The following is a 19,378-nucleotide window of genomic DNA, read 5'->3' as shown; positions in this document are numbered from 1 at the left end:
TTGTCACCACACTTCCAGGTGACACAATGAGCACACCACAGAGGAGATGAGATCACACAGTCCTGAGCCTTTATCTTGGGTCTCCTTGGCTGAGCACACATGCTGTTACCACTGCCTCTGCTCCTCTGTCCTGACAACCAGTTCCTACTGGGTAAGCAGCTATTTTTCTCAGGCAAGTGACAGTAGAAAATTGAACTCATCAAGAAAATGCAGATAGAACTTCTCTGTAAAATGTGTGTGCTGTGTGGGGTTGAATTGGAAACATGTCTTGAATTTTAGGAAAAATATTTGGTGAGAGTAACAGGCTTCTCTCCTGCCTCGGTTAACAGTCTTGGTGCAGTTCCACATCCCTTCATATCCTGGAGAATATATATAATTTCATTGTGGTGATTCAAATATAGGTAAACAACTGTGTGTGATAGTGTGAGTGTCTGTGGGATTGTCTGTGTTGGGAGGCAATCTCTTCTTTAGTTACTCAGATTTCCTGCTATTTCTTGATGCAATTTTTCTTTTTTTCTTCCTTTTTTTTTTCTGGTCCTGGACCTTTAACTGAGTCCTGGGTGTTGTCTCTGAGCTTTGGTGGATCAAGTCTAGTGTTCTACCAATTGAACCTTAGCACTACTTCTGGTATTTTGGAGATAAGAGTCTGGTGGATTTCTTGTCATGGCTGGCTTCCAACAGAGTTCCTCACATCTCAGCCTCCTGAGTGGCTAGGATTATAGGAGTGACGCCACAGTGTCTGCTTTTTTGAAACAATTTTGAAAGGAGTAGTGGTCCTAGAACATAACATTCCTACTTATATGTGATTGTTAGAATCCATTCTGTGGGGCAGAAGGGGGGGTGTCTGTTTTTCTGTCTTTCTCTTTCTTTATCAGCAGGTGCCAGGACTTGAATTCAGGGTCTGTGGTAGTTTAAGTTGCTTACTCTGCTGGTCCTCTATCACTTTAGCCATGACTGAAGCCTAGGTTTTTCATGTTGCTTTTATTCTGCTTTTGTGTTGTGCCATTCCACAGGCTTGTCCTCAGGGCCTGGGTGTTGTCCCAGAGCTTTTGTACTCAAGGCTAGCTCTTTACTGTCTGAGTCTCACCTTCAGTACCAGCTTTTTTGTGGTTATTTTGAAGTAAGACTCTCACATGCTTTTCTGCCTGGTCTGGCTAGAAACATTGATCCTCAGACCTCAGTCTCCAAGTAGCTAAGAAGACAGACATGAGCCATCTGTTCCCACATTGTAAGCTATTTTGGAGATTTAGGCTTGAGGACTTTTGTGCTTGTTCTGACTGTAACCTGTGATCCTCCTAAACTCAGCCTTCTAAGGAGCTAGAATCACTGGCCTGAGACACATTTCCTGGCACTCTTTTGCATTTCCACAGGTCAGGAATCATGTGTGTACTTCCATTTCTGGTTCAGTAATTTGGATCTTCTGGCTTTTTCTTTGCCAAAATAAGTTATAGTTTTGAGCAATTCTTTGGTCTTTTCAAACACCCAACATTTTGGATCACTGACATTTCTTTCTTTCTTATTTTTATGTCGTCCATGGGGCTTGAACACTGGTCCTGGGTGCGGTCACTGTGCTCTTCAGCTCAAGGCGAGCGCTCTACCTCTTGAGCCACAATGCTACTTCCTGTTTTCTGGTGGCTCATTGGAGATAAGAATCTCAGAGTCTTTCCTGCTTGGGCTGGCTTTGAACTGCCATTTTCAGACAGACTCTTGAATAGCTAGGATTACAGGCATGAGCAACCACTGCCCAGCTCACTGACTTTTCTATTGCTCTTTTTATAGCTTACATTCATAGTTATGCTCTTCTTCTTTCCTTACATATTGTGTTTACCTTGCTATTATTTTCTTATTTTGTAAGGAATGATGACAGGTGGAGACTTTTGAGTCTTTCCCTTTTGTAAGTTCAGGATCGAAGTTTCCCTCTCCACACAAACCTGGTTTCTATATTCATATACAGATGCTCTTAGATTCAGGTGATATGGTCATGCTGTGTTTCACAGGAAGAGTGGCATTCAGGGTTTCTATATTCTCTATCTCTGAAGGTCAAAATGTCTGGAACAAGTGAGCAAGTGGAAAGTTTATGAAGATCATGTAGAAACATTTAAAAGACTGTTGTAAAACAGTCTGAGCCTTGATAATTCAAGCATCGTTAACCATCACATAGTACATGGTACTTCCACTTGAGATATTTTTTTCTTTCCCACCAGCCTGTCCGGAAGTTTGAACTCAGGCCTTGTACATTGGTCTTGAGCCTCCTTATGCTCATAGTTCGTGTTCAAACAACTGAGCCACATGGCACTTACAGCTTTGTCTGAGTAGTTTTTTGTTTTGTTTTTGTGGGTCCTGGGGCTTGAAATCTGGGTGTGGACCCTTCACCTCAAGGCTCACTTTCTACCACTTGAAATAAGTATGACTTCTGGTTTTCTAGTGGTTTATTAGAGATAATAGTCTCATGGACTTTCTTGCCCAAGCTGTATTTGAACCCTAATCCTCAGATATCAGCCTCCAGGATACCTAGGATTATAGGCATGAGCCACCAGTGGCCCCTTGTCTGAATACTTTTTTGGAGATAAGGGTCTCAAACTGTTTTTCCTCGGCTGGCTTCAAACTGCAGTCCTCAGATCTCAGCTTCTGGAGTCACTAGGATTATAGGCTTGAGCCACCAGTGCCCAGTTTTTTATTTTATATTATATCATGGTTTTCTTTTCTTTTCTTTTTTTTACTTTTTCTCCATTTATTTTCTTTTTAATTTGGAAGTTATTTTTTTATTGTGAAAATACTGTACAGAGGGGTTACAATTACATGGGCAAAACAATGAGTACATTTCTCATCAAGCATTGTAGCCTCCTCCTTTGTTTCCCCTTCCCATCCCATTCCCTCCACCCCCCACACAACTCTCCTCCCCTCCCCCACCAAAGTTGTGAAGTTCATTTTCGACATAAGGACTTGTACGTCTCATTGTTGCAATGGGTCCACATGTAACCTTATTTAAAAAATTTGTTTTTTCCCTTCCCCTCCACAAATTATAACAACAACAAATACAGTGATAGCAGGCGTTATACTGTGGGGGAGGGACATACAAAGTATATCGTGGTTTTCTAAAGAAAGAAATCACATCTTGGAGACAAGTGGAAACAAAATCCCCCTAAAAATTCACCAAAGCTGTTTGCTCAGTTCCATGCTCTTCTAACACATTAGATTTTCTTTTTCTCGACTCATTTCTAATGATATCATCTCCAAAAGTTTTCTCATATTCCCTGGACTTCCCTAACCATGGGTCACATCTGTTGGAAATTATTGTGGAAGCTCAGTGGTGTTCATCAGTATCCACAATTCTCCTGTGTTTGTCATAGAAAAGCTCTGTTCCCCACGCACACAGTGTCACCGTACTTCCAGGTGACATGATAAGCATGCCCACACAGGAGATGAGATCATGCAGTCCTGAGCCTTTATCTTGCGGCTCTGTGGCTGAGTACACATGCTGTGACCACTGCCTCTGCTCCTCTGTCCTGACAGCCAATTCTTACTGGGTAAGCAGCTATTTTTCTCAGGCAAGTGACAGTAGAAAATTGAACTCATCAAGAAAATGCAGAAGTTACTTCTCTGTAAAATGTGTGTACTGTGTGGGGTTAGAATGAGTCCCACGTTAAATTTTAGGAAAATATTTGGTGAAAGTCACAGGCCTCTCTCCTGCCTCAGTTAACAGTCTTGATGCAGCTCCATATCCCTTCGTATCCTGGAGACCACACAGCTTTGTGTGTTCAGGGGTAAAACATTCTCAGCTAAAATGATCTCATAGAGCTTGGTACTTTTTTGTCATGAGTAATTTCGTAATATGATTTCTCATTACATTTAATGCTTTAAATAGTATACTATTTGAAGATAATCATTGCAAGAGATTTTACAAAAGAAGAAATTGTGACCTGGCAAATAATGATATGAATTTACAAAGCTAGTTGATTTTAATTAAAATACTTTGGCTTGTCATTTACATTCCAACCAATTTCCTCAATGTGTTCTCTTTTCCTCTGTCTTCTCTCTTATTGCCCTTCAACTTACATTTTTTTGATTGTGAAAATATCGTACAGAGTTGTTACAATTACATGAGCAAGGTAATCAGTACATTTCTTATCAAGGATTGGCGCCTCTTCCTTTATTTCCCCCTCCATCCCTTCCCATCTCTTCCCTCACCCCGACACCCCAAGGCCCTCGTGCAGCACCCCCATGCCAAATTTCTTATTTTTTATTGTGAAAATACTGTACAGAGAGGTTACAATTACATGGGCAAGATAATGAGTACTTATGAAGCATTGTAGCCTCCTCTTTTTTTCCCTATCCCATCCCTTCCCATCTGCCCCCCGCTCCCCCACCCAATCTTCCCTGCTCCCTCCCTCCTCCCGCACCAAATTTCTAAAGTTATTTTTTGCCATAACATCTTGTACATCTCATTGTTGCAATGGGTTCACCTGCATCTCTACTTAAACATTTTCTTTTTTCCCTTCCCCTCCCCAAATTATACCAACATCAAATACTGAAAACAGTGGTTGTACCATGGAAGAGAGACATACAAAGCAACAAAGAAATCGTCTTATGAATATGTTAGAAACAGGAAGGGAAAAAAAAAACAAATCGTTTAAATAGGAATACATGTGTACCCATTGCAACAATGAGATGTACAAGTCGTTATGTCGAAAATGAACTTTACAAATTTGGTGGGGGGGGGCATATGGGGGTTTGGTACAGGGAGATGGAAAGGATTAGGAAGGGGAAACAAAGGAGGTGGCAACAATGCTTGATAAGAAATGTACTCATTTTCTTGCCCATGTCATTGTCACTCCTCTATACGATATTTTCACTATAAATTAAATATGTTAGAAACAATAGCAAAAACCATTTGAGTCCTTATCTTGGGGTTCATTTTGCCTAACATCAACTTATCTGACCATTTCTGCTTGTCTCAGACATATACTAGTTATTGCAAATAAGGGAAACCATGGGACCTATGTTTCTTTGGGTCTGGCTTACTTCACTTAATATAATTGTTTCTATGTATTTCCATTTCCTAACAAATGGGGCAATATCATTCTTTCCAATGGAGGCATAGAATTCCATTGTGTATATATACCACATTTTCTTGACCCATTAATCTACTGAGGGGCATTTAGGTTGGTTCTATATCTTAGCTATGGTAAATAATGCTGCAATAAACATAGTTGTGCTGGTAACTTTAGTAGGGTCTTGTTTGTGATCATTCAGGTAAATGCCCAAAATGGGATTGCTGGGTCATACTGGAGCTCTGTATGGAGTCTTTTGAGGAACCTCCATACTACCTTCCAAAGTGATTGAACAAGTTTACACTCCCACCAACAATGCAGTAAAGTTTCCTTCTGTTCACATCCTCTGCAGCATCTGTTGATGTTAGAGTTCTTGATTATAGCTATTTTAACTGGGATGACGTGGTATCTCAATGTTGTTTAGATTTGCATTCCTTTTATGGCTAGGAAAGTTGAGCATTTCTTCATGTGTCTATTGGCTATCCTTCTTTCCTCTTCAGAGACGTTTCTCTGTAAGTCTTTAGCCCACTTATTTATAGGGCAGTTGTTTCTTTGAGGATTTGTAGTTGGGGGATTTAATTTATGGGGTTCCAGGTATATTTTAGATATGAGACCCTTGTCCATTGTCTGGCTAGTGAAGACCTTCTCACAATCTGTGGGCTTTCTATTGATCTTGCTCACTGTGTCCTTTGCCATGCAGAAGCTCTACAATTTCATGCAATCCCATTTGTACAACCTTTCTTTGACTTGTTGTGTTTCTGGGTCTCTTTTAAGAAAATTTCGCCCTGTGCCAAGGAAATATAGAGTTTCTCCTACTCCATCTTGTAATGTTTTCAGTGTCTGCTTTGACTACGAGAGTTTTGATCATTTGGACTTGAGTCTGGTACAAACTTGAGTCTGGAAGGACCTACCTTCTGTTTTCTACAAGTGATTAACCAATTTTGCCAGCATTTACTGAAGAGGCTGCCTTTCTTCCATTCTAATTTTTTTTAACTCCTTTTTCGAAAATTAGATGGCTATAGGTCTGTGGGTTCATTTCTTGGTTTTCAATTCTATTCCATTGGTCCTGAGGTCTGTTCTTCTGCCAGTATCAAGCTGTTTTGATTACTATGGCTTTGTAGTAGAGTTTGAAATTTGGTATTCATGTTCCTCCAGCACTGTTTTTTCTGTTGAGGATCGTTTTTGTTATTCAGGGACCTTTATTGTTCCATATGATTTTTTAGATTGCCTCTTCTATTTCCTTGAAGAATGAGGTTGGAATATTGACAGGTATTGCCCTGAATTTGTAGATAGCCTTGAGAAGTATTGCCATTTTCACTATGTTGATCCTTCCAGTCCAGCATGGCAGGTTTTTCCACTTTCTAAGTTCTGTTTTGAATTCCTTTTTCAGGTTTTAAAATTTTTCATGATAGAGTTCCTTCACTTCATTGGTTAAGTTAATTCCTAGGTATTTTATTTTTTGTGGGGCTATTTCAAATGGAGTTGCCTTCCTGATTTCAGCCATGCTCTTCTCATTGTTGGCATACAGAAAAGCCATTGATTTTTGAGGATTAATTTTATACCCTGATACTTTGCCAAAGTTTTGCATCAGCTTCAATAATTTGGGAGTAGAGTCCATGAGATTCTTTAAATACAAGATCCTGTCATCTGCAAAGAAGAAGAGTTTTACTTCATCTTTCCTAATTTGGATTGCTTTTACGTTTGCATCTTGTCTTATTGCTGTAGATAGGCATTCTTATACTAAATGGAAGAGAAGTGGAGAGGATGGACATCCTTGTGTCCTTCCTGAGTTAAGAGGAAATGGCTTTAGCTTTTCACCATTAAGTACACTGCTGGCTGCAGGTTTGTCATATACAGCCTTTATTGTGTTGAGGAATGTTCCCTAGATTCCTAGTTTTTCCAGAGTCTTCATCATACACAGGTGTTGGACCTTGTCAAATGTTTTTCTGCATCTATTGAGATAACCATGTGGTTCTTATCCTTGCTCTTGTTGATGTGATGAATTATATGAATAGATTTGTGTATATTGATCCAACTTTGCATCCCTAAAATGAATCATGTTTGATAGTGGTGTATGATTTTTTGGATGAATTGTTGGAGTCAATTGGCCAAAATTTTGTTCAGAAGTTTTGCATCAATGTTTGCTGGAGCCTGCTGGCAAAGAAAGGGAATCCTGATTTAAGGGGCAAGAATCCTGATTTAAGGACACAAGACAAAAGATGGAGTCAGAGGTCTGCAGCTCAAGACTTCAGCACCGTTTGTTTTTAACTTTCCCTAATATATACTGTTAGAAGTCAAGACGTAGCATAAAGTTACTATAGTCCAGAAAAACAAGGAAAGTTTAGGTTTACTTAAAACAGAGTGCAATAAAAACAAGACAAGATCAACTGGTTAAATGTAAAACAGACTCTGAAAGCATAGCAAAACAATCCCGGGCACCTGGTGTTTTTAAAGTAAGCCAGTTTTTTGTACGTGCCTTCAAGTAAGCACCAGGGTCAAGATGACCTTTATTGTTGAGCTTTACTGTCAGCTCCCAACAAATGTCCATCAAAGAAATGGGTCTATATTTCTCTTTCTTTGATGAGTCTCTGCCTGGTTTTGTGATGAGGGATATGATGCTGTCTGGGGCCTCTTGGTTCTTCACAGGCCTTGCCCCAGACCTCTCGGCCCTCCATGGGCCTCTCTTCCTGGGCCTCTCTACTGGCCTGCGTTGGTCTGCTGTTCTCCTCCTCAGGCTGTCCCAGGCCTCCTCAGGTTTGGGGCTCAGAGTGGTGACTTTCTCTCGCATGTCCCTTGGGGGTCTTCCTTCTCTCTCTATCCCTGCCACGGAACTCCCTGACCCCTTATATCCAGTGGCCCGCCTCCTAGGGTGCACTTTGATTGCCTGGTCCTAGTGGTCTGGAAGCTGGACAATGATGTCAGAATGGGTGTGACTTCTACTCCACGAGTTCTCACAGCTCATTGAAGAAGTCAGCCTCACAGACTTTTTTGCCTGAGCTGGCTTCAAACTGCAGCTTCAGATCTCAACCTCCTGAGCTGCTGAGATCACATGCCTGAGAAAAGACACCCCAGTTTTATTTTTAACGTAATGTTTTACCTAAGAGAGAAATTGCTTGTTGGATACAAAAGAAAAAATTCCATTAAAATTCACCAAATAGATGTTCCCTGTTCCTCTACTCACTTTTAATGAGACCGTCTTCAAAAGTTTCCCCATATGGACTTCCCTTGCCATAGGTCTTCCCTTGCCACATCTGTGGAAAATGGTCATGGAAATTCAGTGGTGCTCATCAGTATGCACAATTCTCCAGTGTTTGTCATAGGGAACTTCTGTTCCCCTGGCACACAGTGTCACCACACTTTCAGGTGACATGATGAGCACAACCACAGAGAAGATGAGATTATGCAGTCCTGAGCCTTTATCTTGGGGCTCTGTGGCTGAGCAAACATCTGTGAGCACTGCCTCTGCTTCTCTGTCCTGACAGCCAATTCCTACTGGGTTAGCAGCTATTCTTCTCAGGCAAGTGACAGTAGTAAATGGAACTCATCAAGGAAATGCAGAAGTAACTTTTCTGTAAAATGTGTGTGCTGTGTAGGGTTGGAATGAAGCACATTTCTTGTATTTTGGGAGAAATGTTTGGTGAGAGTCACAGGCCTGTCTCCTGCCTCAGTTAGCAATCTTGGTGCAGCTCCACATCCCTTCGTATCCTGGAGACCACACAGCTTTGTGTGCTAAGGGGTACAGCATTCTCTGCTGAGATGATCTAACACAACTATGTACATACTTTTTACTTTTTGTCAGTCATGGGGCTTGAACTCAGGGCCTAGGCAGTATTCTTGAGCTTGCTTTTGGCCAATGATGGTGCTCTATCACTTCAGCCACAGTGCCTCTTCTGACCGTTTCTCAGTAGTGTATTGGATATAAGAGTCTCTGGGATATTTTCTGGCCAAGCTGGCTTTTAGCTGCAATTCTCATGTCTCAGCCTCCAAGTGGCTAGGATTATAGGTATCTGCCACCAGCATCTGGCTTCCTTAGATTTCTTAATTATTTGGAATTGCTAGAGTAAATTCAGATTATACTTGTTTGTTGATACACTAACAAGGTGTTTCTTTTATACACTTTAGTTTGTGCACTGCTTGTGTTTCCTTCTCAGTCTACCATATGTCTCTGCTGCTATTCGATGCTGGTGTGAATGAATTAAGACATTGTGCTTTTCACAACCAAGAGTTGCTTTACAAAATTTTAACTGTTTTCATCTGCTTTATCATAAGAAATAATGTTGCTCAGGACTGTAACTCCAGATATTCAGGAGGATGAATTCTGAGGATCCAAGTTCAAAGCCAGCCCAGCAGAAAATCCATGAGGATATTATCCCCAATTCATCACCAAAAAGCCAGAATTGCCTGTGGCTCAAAGTGGAAGAGTATTAGCCTTGAGCAAAACAAGTTTAAGAACAGCAGTGAGGCCCTACTACTGACAAAAATGGGAAAAGTAAAAAGAAATAATATTCCTTATAAACAAAATGTTGGTTGATGTCTCACCATTCTGTCAAGTATCGGTGTATATCACTAATCATGCTATTAATTAAAATAATATTTCCTGGAATTCTTTTACCCTGTTACTTATAGGGCTTCGGCCTGAGCCACAGAGTCTGATGGGGACATTTCTGCCTGGACTGGCTTTAAGCTGTGATCCATATGCATCTGACATTGCTAACGTGTTCATATTTGTTTACTTTTCATGCTATTTTTTGTGTCACAATAAAATCCTTAATTTCAACAAAGGATGAGGCAAGAATGCTTGATAAGAAATGTACACATTGTCTTGCCCATGTAATTGTAACCCTTCTGTATGGTATTTTCACAATTAAATAAATAAATACATACATACATAAATAAAATCAGGCCGGGTGCTGGTGGCTCACACCTGTACTCCTAGCTACACAGGAGGCTGAGATCTGAGAATCACAGTTCAAATCCAGCATGGGCAGAAAACTCTGTGAGACTCTTATCTCCAATAAACCACCAGAAAAAACAGAAGTGGTGCTGTAGCTCAAGTGGTAGAGTGCTGGACTTGAGCTGAAGAGATGAAGGACAGCACTCAGGCCCAGAGTTGAAGCCCCATGACCGACAACAAACAAACAAACAAACAAACAAACAAACAAATAAATAAATAAATCCATGATTTCCTAGATATGAAAAAGATGACCGAAGCCAACATGCACTTGGGAGTTGCCTTCCTCACTCAGACTATAGCAGGGGTATTGGGAAACTCTGGTCTCCTTTGTTTTTACAACTACACCCTCCTCACTGGACAGAATGTGAGGCCCACAGACTTCATCCTCAGCCATCTGGTCTTTGCCAACAACTTGGTTATTTTATCCAAAGGGATACCTCAGACAATAGCAGGTTTGGGATGGAAGTACTTCCTGGATGATTCCGCATGCAAAGTTCTTTTGTATTTCCACAGAGTAGCCAGAGGGGTTTCTCTTAATGCCACCTGCCTTCTGAGTGGCTTCCAGGTCTCAAAGCTTTGCAATAGAAATGCTTGGTGGAAGATGACTACTAGATTCCCCAAGTGCTTTGGATTCTGTGGTTCCCTTTTCTGGATCCTGCAGCTCCTGGTAAATGTTTATGTGCCTATGAGAGTGACTGGCCCAAGACACAAACAAAATGGCACTCTGCATATGCATTATATATACTGCTCCCCAGGCCCGCCAGAACCCTTTGCAACGTTATTACATGTCGTTTTATTCACTGCCAATGATGTTATGTGCTTGGTTTTCATGATGTGGGCCAGTAGCTCCATGGTCCTTTTCCTGCAGAGACACAAGCACAGGGTCCGTCACATTCACAGCCGCATTCCTTCCCGAAGACAAGATCATGAGTCCAGGGCCATATGGACCATCCTTACCCTGGTGAGCATGTTCGTCTCCTTCTACTGCCTCTCTGCCATTTTCACTCTTTATGTTGGTTTAAATGCAAAACCAGTCCTGTGGCTGGTGGACACATCTGCGTTCCTGGGTGTATGTTTCTCTTTTCTGAGCCCATTTGTGCTCATCAGCAGTGACACTCGTATCACTCAGGTGTTTCATTCCTACACTGAATAAAAGATTTTCATGATTCACTTAAACAAAGTCATTACATTCCATTTCCCGTTGGTTCATAGTTTTGTTTTTGCAGGAGTGGCATTTACACACTGTATTCTGCACTGTTAGGATATAGACTCTAGTACTAGACACCTGCTCTAGTCCTTTTTCACTCTGGTTATTTATTTATTTTGATTGGTCCCTGGGCCTGAACTCTGGGATTGGGTGCTGTCCCACAGCTTGCCAGCTCAAGACTATTGCTCTACCACTTGAGCCACAGCATCACTTCCAGCTTTTTCTAGTAATGTGGTGCCTAATAATCCAACCCAGGATCTCATGTATGCCAGGCAATCACTTTACCACTCACCCACCTTCCCAGCTCACTCTGGTTACTTTTTTGAGCAAAACCTTTGATTTTTAGCCAGTTCAGCCTGAAATTTAATACTCATTTTATGTTTCCTGATGTACCTGGAATGAGAGATATGAATGTAGATACTGAGGTTTTGTTGTTTAGATAGCATCTTAGGGAATCATTTTTACCAAGGCTGACCTATCACTGTAAACATCCCAATCTCACCCTCACACATGGCTGGGATGTCTAGTGTACACCACCACACTCAGCTAGTATTGGAGGGGAGATCTTGTGAACTGTTTTCCTGGGCTGGCTTTGAATCTGAATCCTCCTGAGTCAATCTTGCATGTGTGAGCCACTGCATCCACCTTGGATCAATCTTTGAGTTAAACTATAATAATAAAAATAATAATTATAATTATCATTTTTACTATTATTATTATTGTGGGGCTTGAACTCAGGGCTTGGACAGTGTCACAGAGCTCTTTTGCTCAAGTCTAACACTCTACCATTTTGATCCACAATGCCACTTCAAGCCTTTCCTGAGTAGTTTATTGGAGAGAGGAGTGTCATGGACTGTCCTGCCAGGCTGGCTTTGAATTGCAATCCTCAGATCTCAGCCTCCTGAGTAGCTGGGATTACAAGCATAAGCCCCCAGCACCTGGCATATATTTTATCTTTAAAATTATTAAATGAGTATATAACAGAAGGTATTCTGTAAGAATCTGTGTTAAACTGACTGAAAGAAGACTTTGGGAGTACATCAACGGTGAAGTTCCTGCCTACCTAAGACCCCAAATTTGTTACCTGAAACTCAAATAAAACAAAGTAAGTCCCGTTGCAACAATGAGAAGTACAAGTTGTCATGTCGAAAACGAACTTTACAACTTTGGTGGGGGAGGGGGGATTCGGTGGGGGAGGCGGGGGGTGGCTGGGAAGGGATGGGAAGGGGAAACAAAGGAGGAGGCTACAATGCTTGATAAGAAATGTACTCATTGTTTTGCCCATGTAATTGTAATCCCTCTGTACAGTATTTTCACAATAAAAAAATAACTCAAAAAAACACAAAGTAATAGAAAATTTCAATGTAGTTAATATGGCCTACTGATCTTTTATTGTTAGTTCACTAAACAAATATTGTATAAGGTACAATTGCTAAGTTACAGTAACTGAGATAACAAAAGATGAACGTTTTCACCCTATTATGCAGGAATTACACTTCATTTTTCGACATTACCTCATGAATTAGGCTGAGTAAATGTAATGAGTAGAAGTATTAAACTTGGAAATAAAGTTCAATATTTAGCACAAAACAAAGTGTTATTACTTGTTGGTTTTTCACATTGGTACCTGAAAACATATTACCTTCAAACACATTTAGATCCAGAATCTTCAGGGAAAGAAGAGTTGCCTATATAGGTCTCTCTTGTGGATCAAAATTATGTCAGAGATCTGAAAATATCTGCCATGTTTGACCTGCAGCAGGAGACATGGTGTAAGGTCAAGCACTAAACCTGTGTCACTGCTAGACCAGCCCAGAATTCCATCTTTATACTGAAAGTATGACAGACTCACTGTAAGGCCTAACCTCACACACAATATCAATAGTCATCCTAAAGATGACTTGGTCAATGCTCAAGTAAAATGTATATTGCATTTGACAGTTTCCCAAATTTTACTTTTATTAAAATACTATCATCTGTTAATAGAATATATTTCATTGTGGTGATTCAAATATGGGTAAACAATTGTGTGTGATAGTGTGTGAGTGAGTATATGATGTATTGTCTGTGTTGGAAGGCTTTATATTACACATGCAACCTCTTCTTTAGTTATTCAGATTTCCTGCTATTTCTTGGTTTAATTTTTCTTTCTTTGTTCCTTTTTTTCTGGTCTTGGGGTTTGAAATTAGGTCCTGGCTGCTGTCCCTGAGTTCTGCTTGATCAAGGCTAGTGCTCTACCACTTGAACCATAGCACCACTTGTGGTCTTTTCTGAGTACTTTGTTGGAGATAAGAATCTTATGTATTTCTTCTCCTGGCTGCCTTCCAACAGTGATCCTCAGAACTCAGCCAACTTAGTAGCTAGGATTATAGTCGTTAGCCAAGAGTGTCTGCTTCCTTGAGTCAATTTTGACAGGAGTAGTGTTCCTAGATACTGTAACATTCCTAACTATATGTAAAGATTAGAATCCATTTGGTGTGTGTGGGCCAGAGTGCATATGTACAGGTGCACACGTGCACAGTCCTACAGTCATGTGCATCTGCCTGTCTGTATTTCTCTTTCTCTTTCTTTTCCTTCAGGTACCAGTACTTGAATTCGGAGCCTGTGGTTGTTTAAATTGCTTGCTCTGTTGGTCTTCTACCACTTTAGCCATGATTCCAGCCCAGAATTTTTTTTTAAATTTTATTTTATTTTATTTGAGAACATACTAAACAGAGGAGTTACAATTACATGGGCAGGATAATGCATACATTTATTACCAAGCATTGCAGCCTCCTCCTTTGTTTATCCTTCACCTCCCTTCCCAGCCTCCCCCCTCCCCCCCCCACCCAATCCTTCCCCCCCTACCCCCCCACACCGACATTGTAAAGCTCGTTTATGACATGACATTTTGTACTTCTCATTGTTCCAACAGGTCCAACTGAATCCTTAAACAACTTGTTTGTCCCCATCTCCTCCACATGTTATATTGACATCAAATATAGGGAAAGCGGGGGTTACACTGTGGGGGAGGGACATAGAAAGCAACAAAGAAATAATCTTATAAATGCGTTAGAAACACATGCATGAAAGAAAAAAAACATTAAAATACATATTATCTGACCTTTTCCGCTTGACTCATACATATACTAGATATTGCAAATAAGGGAAACCATGGGACCTATGTTTCTTTGGGCCTGGCTTACTTCACTTAATATAATTTTTTCCAAGCCTTTCCATTTCCTAACAAATGGGGAAATGTCATTCTTTCTGATGGAGGCATAGAATTCCATTGTGTATATATACCACATTTTCTTGATCCATTCATCTACTGAGGGGCATCTGGGTTGGTTCCATAACTTAGCTATGGTAAATAATGCTGCAATAAACATAGTTGTGCTGGTAGCTTTAGTGTGGTCTTGTTTGTAAACATTTGGGTAAATGCCCAAAAGTGGGATTGCTGGCTGATAAGGGAGTTCTATGTGAAGTCTTTTGAGGAACCTCCATACTGCTTTCCAAAGTGGTTGAACAAGTTTACATTTCCACCAACAATGAAGTAAGGTTCCTTTCTGTCCACATCCCCTCCAGCATCTGTTGTTGTTAGAGTTCTTGATTTTTGCCATTCTAACTGGAGTGAGGTGATATCTCAATGTTGTTTTGATTTGCATTTCTTTTATGGCTAGGGATGTTGAACATTTCTTCATGTGTCTATTGGCCATCCTTCTTTTTTCTTCAGAGAAGTTTCTCGTTAAGTCTTTCGCCCACTTATTTATTGGGCAGTTGTTTCTTTGAGGATTTGTTGTTGAGGGGTTTAATTTTTTAAGTTCCAAGTATATTTTAGATATGAGACCCTTGTCCGTTGTATGGCTAGTAAAGATCTTCTCCCAATCCATGGGCTTTCTATTGATCTTGCTGGCAATGTCATTTGCCCTGCAGAAGCTCTGCAACGTTATGCAATCCCATTTGTCCAACCTTTCTTTGATTTGTTGTGTTTCTGGGTCTCTATTCAGAATATGTCAGCCTGAGCCAAGGAGACCTAGGGTTTCTCCTATTCCATCCTGTAATGTTTTCAGAGTGTCTGCTTTGAGTTCAAGATCTTTGATCCATTTGGAGTTGATTTTGGTGCAGGGTGATATATAAGGATCTAGCTTTAGTTTTCTACATGTAGTTAACCAATTTTGCCAGCACCATTTACTGAAGAGGCTGTCTTTCTTCCATTCTATTGTTTTAGCTCCCTTATCGAAGATTAGATGGCTATAGGTCTGTAGGTTCATTTCTGGGTTTTCAATTCTATTCCATTGGTCCTGAGGTCTGTTCTTATGCCAATACCAAGCTGTTTTGATTACTATGGCTTTATAGTAGAGTTTGAAATTTGGTATTGATATTCCTCCAGCCGTGTTCTTTCTGTTGAGGAGCGTTTTTGCTATTCGGGGTCTTTTATTGTTCCATATGAATTTTTGGATTGCCTCTTCTATTTCCTTGAAGAATGAGGGTGGAATTTTGATAGGTGTTGCATTGAATTTATAGATAGCCGTGGGAAGTATTGCCATTTTCACGATGTTAATCTTTCCAATCCAGGAGCATGGAGGTTTTGCCATTTTTTAAGTTCTGTGTTGATTTCCTTTTTCAAGATTTTAAAGTTTTCATCATAGAGGTCCTTCACTTCTTTAGTTAAGTTAATTCCTAGGTATTTTATTTTTTGTGGTGCTATTACAAATGGAGTTGCTTTCCCGATTTCAGCCACACTTTTCTCATTGTTGGCATACAGAAAAGCCATTGATTTTGGGGGGTTAATTTTATAACCTGCTACTTTACCAAAGTTTTGGATCAGCTTGAGTAATTTGGGAGTGGAGTCTATGGGATTCTTTAAGTACAAGATCATGTCATCTGCAAAGAGGGAGAGTTTTATTTCTTCTTTCCCTATTTGGATCCCCTTTATGTCTGCATCTTGTCTTATTGCTGTAGCTAGGCATTCTAATACTAGATTGAAGAGAAGTGGAGAGAGTGGGCATCCTTGTCTTGTTCCTGAGTTAAGAGGAAATGGCTTTAGTTTTTCTCCATTGAGTATAATGCTGGCTGTAGGTTTGTCATATACAGCCTTTATTGTATTGAGGAATGTTCCATGGATTCCTAATTTTTCCAAAACCTTCATCATAAAGGGGTGTTGGATCTTGTCGAATGCTTTTTCTGCATCTATTGAGATAACCATGTGGTTCTTATTGTTGCTCCTGTTGATGTGATGAATAATATTAATTGATTTGCGTATATTGAACCAGCTTTGCATCCCTGAAATGAATCCTGTTTGATCGTGGTGTATGATTTTTTGGATGATTTGTTGAAGTCGATTGACCAAAATTTTGTTGAGAAGTTTTGCATCAATGTTCATCAAAGAAATGGGTCTATAGTTCTCTTTCTTTGATGAGTCCCTGCCTGGTTTTGGGATGAGGGTTATGATGGCTTCATAGAATGTGTTCGGTAGTGAGCTTTCTCTTTCAATTTCATTGAAGAGTTGGAGGAGAATTGGTGTGAGCTTTGCTTTGAAGGCCTTGTAAAATTCCGCTGTAAAACCATCTGGTCCTGGACTTTTCTTAGCTGGGAGGTCTCTTATTGCTGTTTCTATTTCAATGCTTGATATGGGCCTATTAAGATAGTTTAACTCATCTTGGTTAAGTTTTGGCATGTCAATATTTGATAGGAAGAGGTCCATTTCTGTCAAGTTCTCAAACTTATTAGCATAAAGTTTTGAGAATTATTCCCTTATAATGTTCTGAATCTTGGTCGTTTCCGTGGTGATATTTCCATTCTCATCTCTGAGTTTGTTAATTTGGGAGTGTTCTCTTCTTTTTCTGATAAGATTAGCTAAGGGTCTGTCAATTTTGTTAAGTTTTTCGAAGAACCAACTCTTTGTTTTGTTGATTCTTTCTATAGTTTTTTTGGATTCTAATTCATTTAATTCTGATTCAATTTTGATTATTTCTTTCCGTCTACTGGATTGGGGTTTATCTTGCTTCTCTTTTTCAAGGAGGTTTAGATGTGTCATTAAATTGTTAGTTTCAGATCTCTCCAATTTGTTGATGTAGGAGCTCAGAGCTATAAACTTGCCTTTGAGTACTGCCTTTGCTGTGTCCCAGAGGAGCTGGTAATTTGTGTGTTCATTTTCGTTGAATAGCATGAACATTTGAATTTCCTTTCTAATCTCTTCCATGACCCACTCATGATTCAGCAGTGTGTTGTTCAGCCTCCATGTGATACCGGACTTTCTTTGGTGGCTTTTGGTGTTGAGTTCTAATTTTATTCTCTTGTGGTCAGAGAGAATGCAAGGTATAATTTCAATGTTTCTGAACTTAGACAAGTTTGGTTGTGGCCTAAAATGTGGTCTATTTTAGAAAACGTTCCATGTGCTGCTGAGAAAAACGTGTATTCTGATGCTGCTCGGTGAAATGTTCGGTAGATGTCTGTTAAGTCTAGTTGATCTATGCATCTGTTTAGATCTGCGGTTTCTCTGTTGAGTTTTTGCCGAGTTGATCTATGTAGTGGGGAGAGTGGTGTGTTAAAATCCCCAGCAATTAATGTCTTTGGATCTATATGGGATTTGAGGGAAAGTAGTGTTTCTTGGATAAATTTGGGTGCTCCATTGTTTGGCAAATAGATATTTAGAATTGTAATATCCTCCTGAAGGAGAGATCCTTTAATTAGTATGTAGTGACCTTCTTTATCTCTTCTCACGAATTTTAATTTGAACTCTATTTTATCCGATATTAGGATTGCAACTCCCGCCCGTTTATGGGGGCCGTTTGCTTGGTAGATTTTGTTCCAGCCTTTAACATTGAAAATATGTTTGTTTTTACAGGCAAGATGTGACTCCTGCAGGCAGCAGATAGAAGGGTCTTGTTTTTTAATCCAACTAGACAGTCTGTGTCGCTTAATTGGAGAGTTCAGTCCATTAATGTTAAGAGATAGGACTGAGAGGTATTTGGGAGTTCCTGCCATGTCATCTACCTTCTTGGGGGCTGGGAAAACTGGGTTCTTACTATGGTTCTTGGATTCTCAGTTTGGGTGCCGTTTCTTGTCCTTTATTGCGGTCTTGTTGGTTTTCTATGTGTAGGACATCTTTAAGAATCTTTTGTAGGGCTGGTTTGGTGAAGATGTATTGTTTCAATTTTTCTTTGCTATGGAAGGTTTTTATTTGGCCTTCAGTTATGAAGGAGAGTTTAGCTGGGTACAGTATTCTTGGTTGATAGTTGTTTGTTTTTAGGGCATGGCATACATCATTCCAGGCTCTTCTTAGTTTGATTGTCTCTGCTGAGAAATCTGAGGTGATTCTAATTGTTTTCCCTTTATAGGTGATTAACCTTTTCTCCTTGACAGCTTTAAGGCCAGAATTTTTTTAAATTTAATTTAATTTTTTTTGTGAACATACTGTACAGAGGCGTTACAATTACATGGGCAGGATAATGTGTACGTTTCTTATCAAGCATTGCAGCCTCCTCCTTTGTTTACCCTTCACATCCCTTCCCAGCCTCCTCCCTAATCCTCCCCCAAAACCTCTAACCCCCCCCCCACCAATGTTGTAAAGCTCATTTTCGACATGACAACTTGTACTTCTCATTTTTCCAACAGGTCTACCTGTATCCTTAAACGACTTGTTTTTCCCCATCTCCTCCACAAGTTATACTGACATCAAATATAGTGAAAACAGGGGTTATACTGTGGGGGAGGGACATACAAAACAACAAAGAGATAATCCTATAAATGCGTTAGAAACAAATGCATGAAAGAAAAAAACATTAAAATACATATCTAAGGGTTTTTATTCAGCTTCTGTGTTGTGCCATTCCAGAGATTTGAACTCATGGCCTGGGTGCTATCCCTGAGCTTTTGTGCTCAATGCTAGCTCTTTCCCATTTTAATTTCAGCTTCACCAACAGCTTTTATGTGGTTATTTTGAAATAAGACTCTCACAGTTTTATCTGTCTGGTCTGACTTCAAACACTGATCCTAAGACCTCAGTGTCCTGAGCATCTAAGATGACAGACATGAGCCACCTGTGCCCAGCTTGTAGGTTGTTTTGGTGATGGAGACGTGGACTTTTGTGCTTGTTCTGATTGTAGCCTGTGATCCTCCTAATCAGCCTCTTGAGGAGCTAGGACCGTAGGCCTGAGCCACCTTTCCTGGTTCTGTTTTGCA

General features: G+C 40.1%; 1 protein-coding gene across 1 annotated transcript; it reads left to right on the top strand.

The window, feature by feature from the left end:
* Positions 1 to 10,252: 10,252 nt before the first annotated feature.
* LOC122110596 (vomeronasal type-1 receptor 1-like) lies at positions 10,253 to 11,158 on the top strand. Its single transcript, XM_042683177.1, has one exon. The coding sequence runs from the start codon at positions 10,253 to 10,255 to the stop codon at positions 11,156 to 11,158; it is 906 nt and encodes a 301-aa protein (XP_042539111.1).
* Positions 11,159 to 19,378: the final 8,220 nt, after the last annotated feature.

The sequence above is a fragment of the Dipodomys spectabilis genome, unplaced genomic scaffold (assembly GCF_019054845.1).
Source record: "Dipodomys spectabilis isolate Male_0828 unplaced genomic scaffold, ASM1905484v1 ptg000080l, whole genome shotgun sequence".
Lineage (NCBI taxonomy): Eukaryota > Metazoa > Chordata > Mammalia > Rodentia > Heteromyidae > Dipodomys > Dipodomys spectabilis.
This window is presented reverse-complemented; position numbering and strand designations above follow the sequence as displayed.

What these genes read in the sequence shown, in the direction of transcription:
- LOC122110596 (XM_042683177.1), top strand. Translation starts at nt 10,253, where the DNA reads ATGACCGAAGCCAACATGCACTTGGGAGTTGCCTTCCTCACTCAGACT.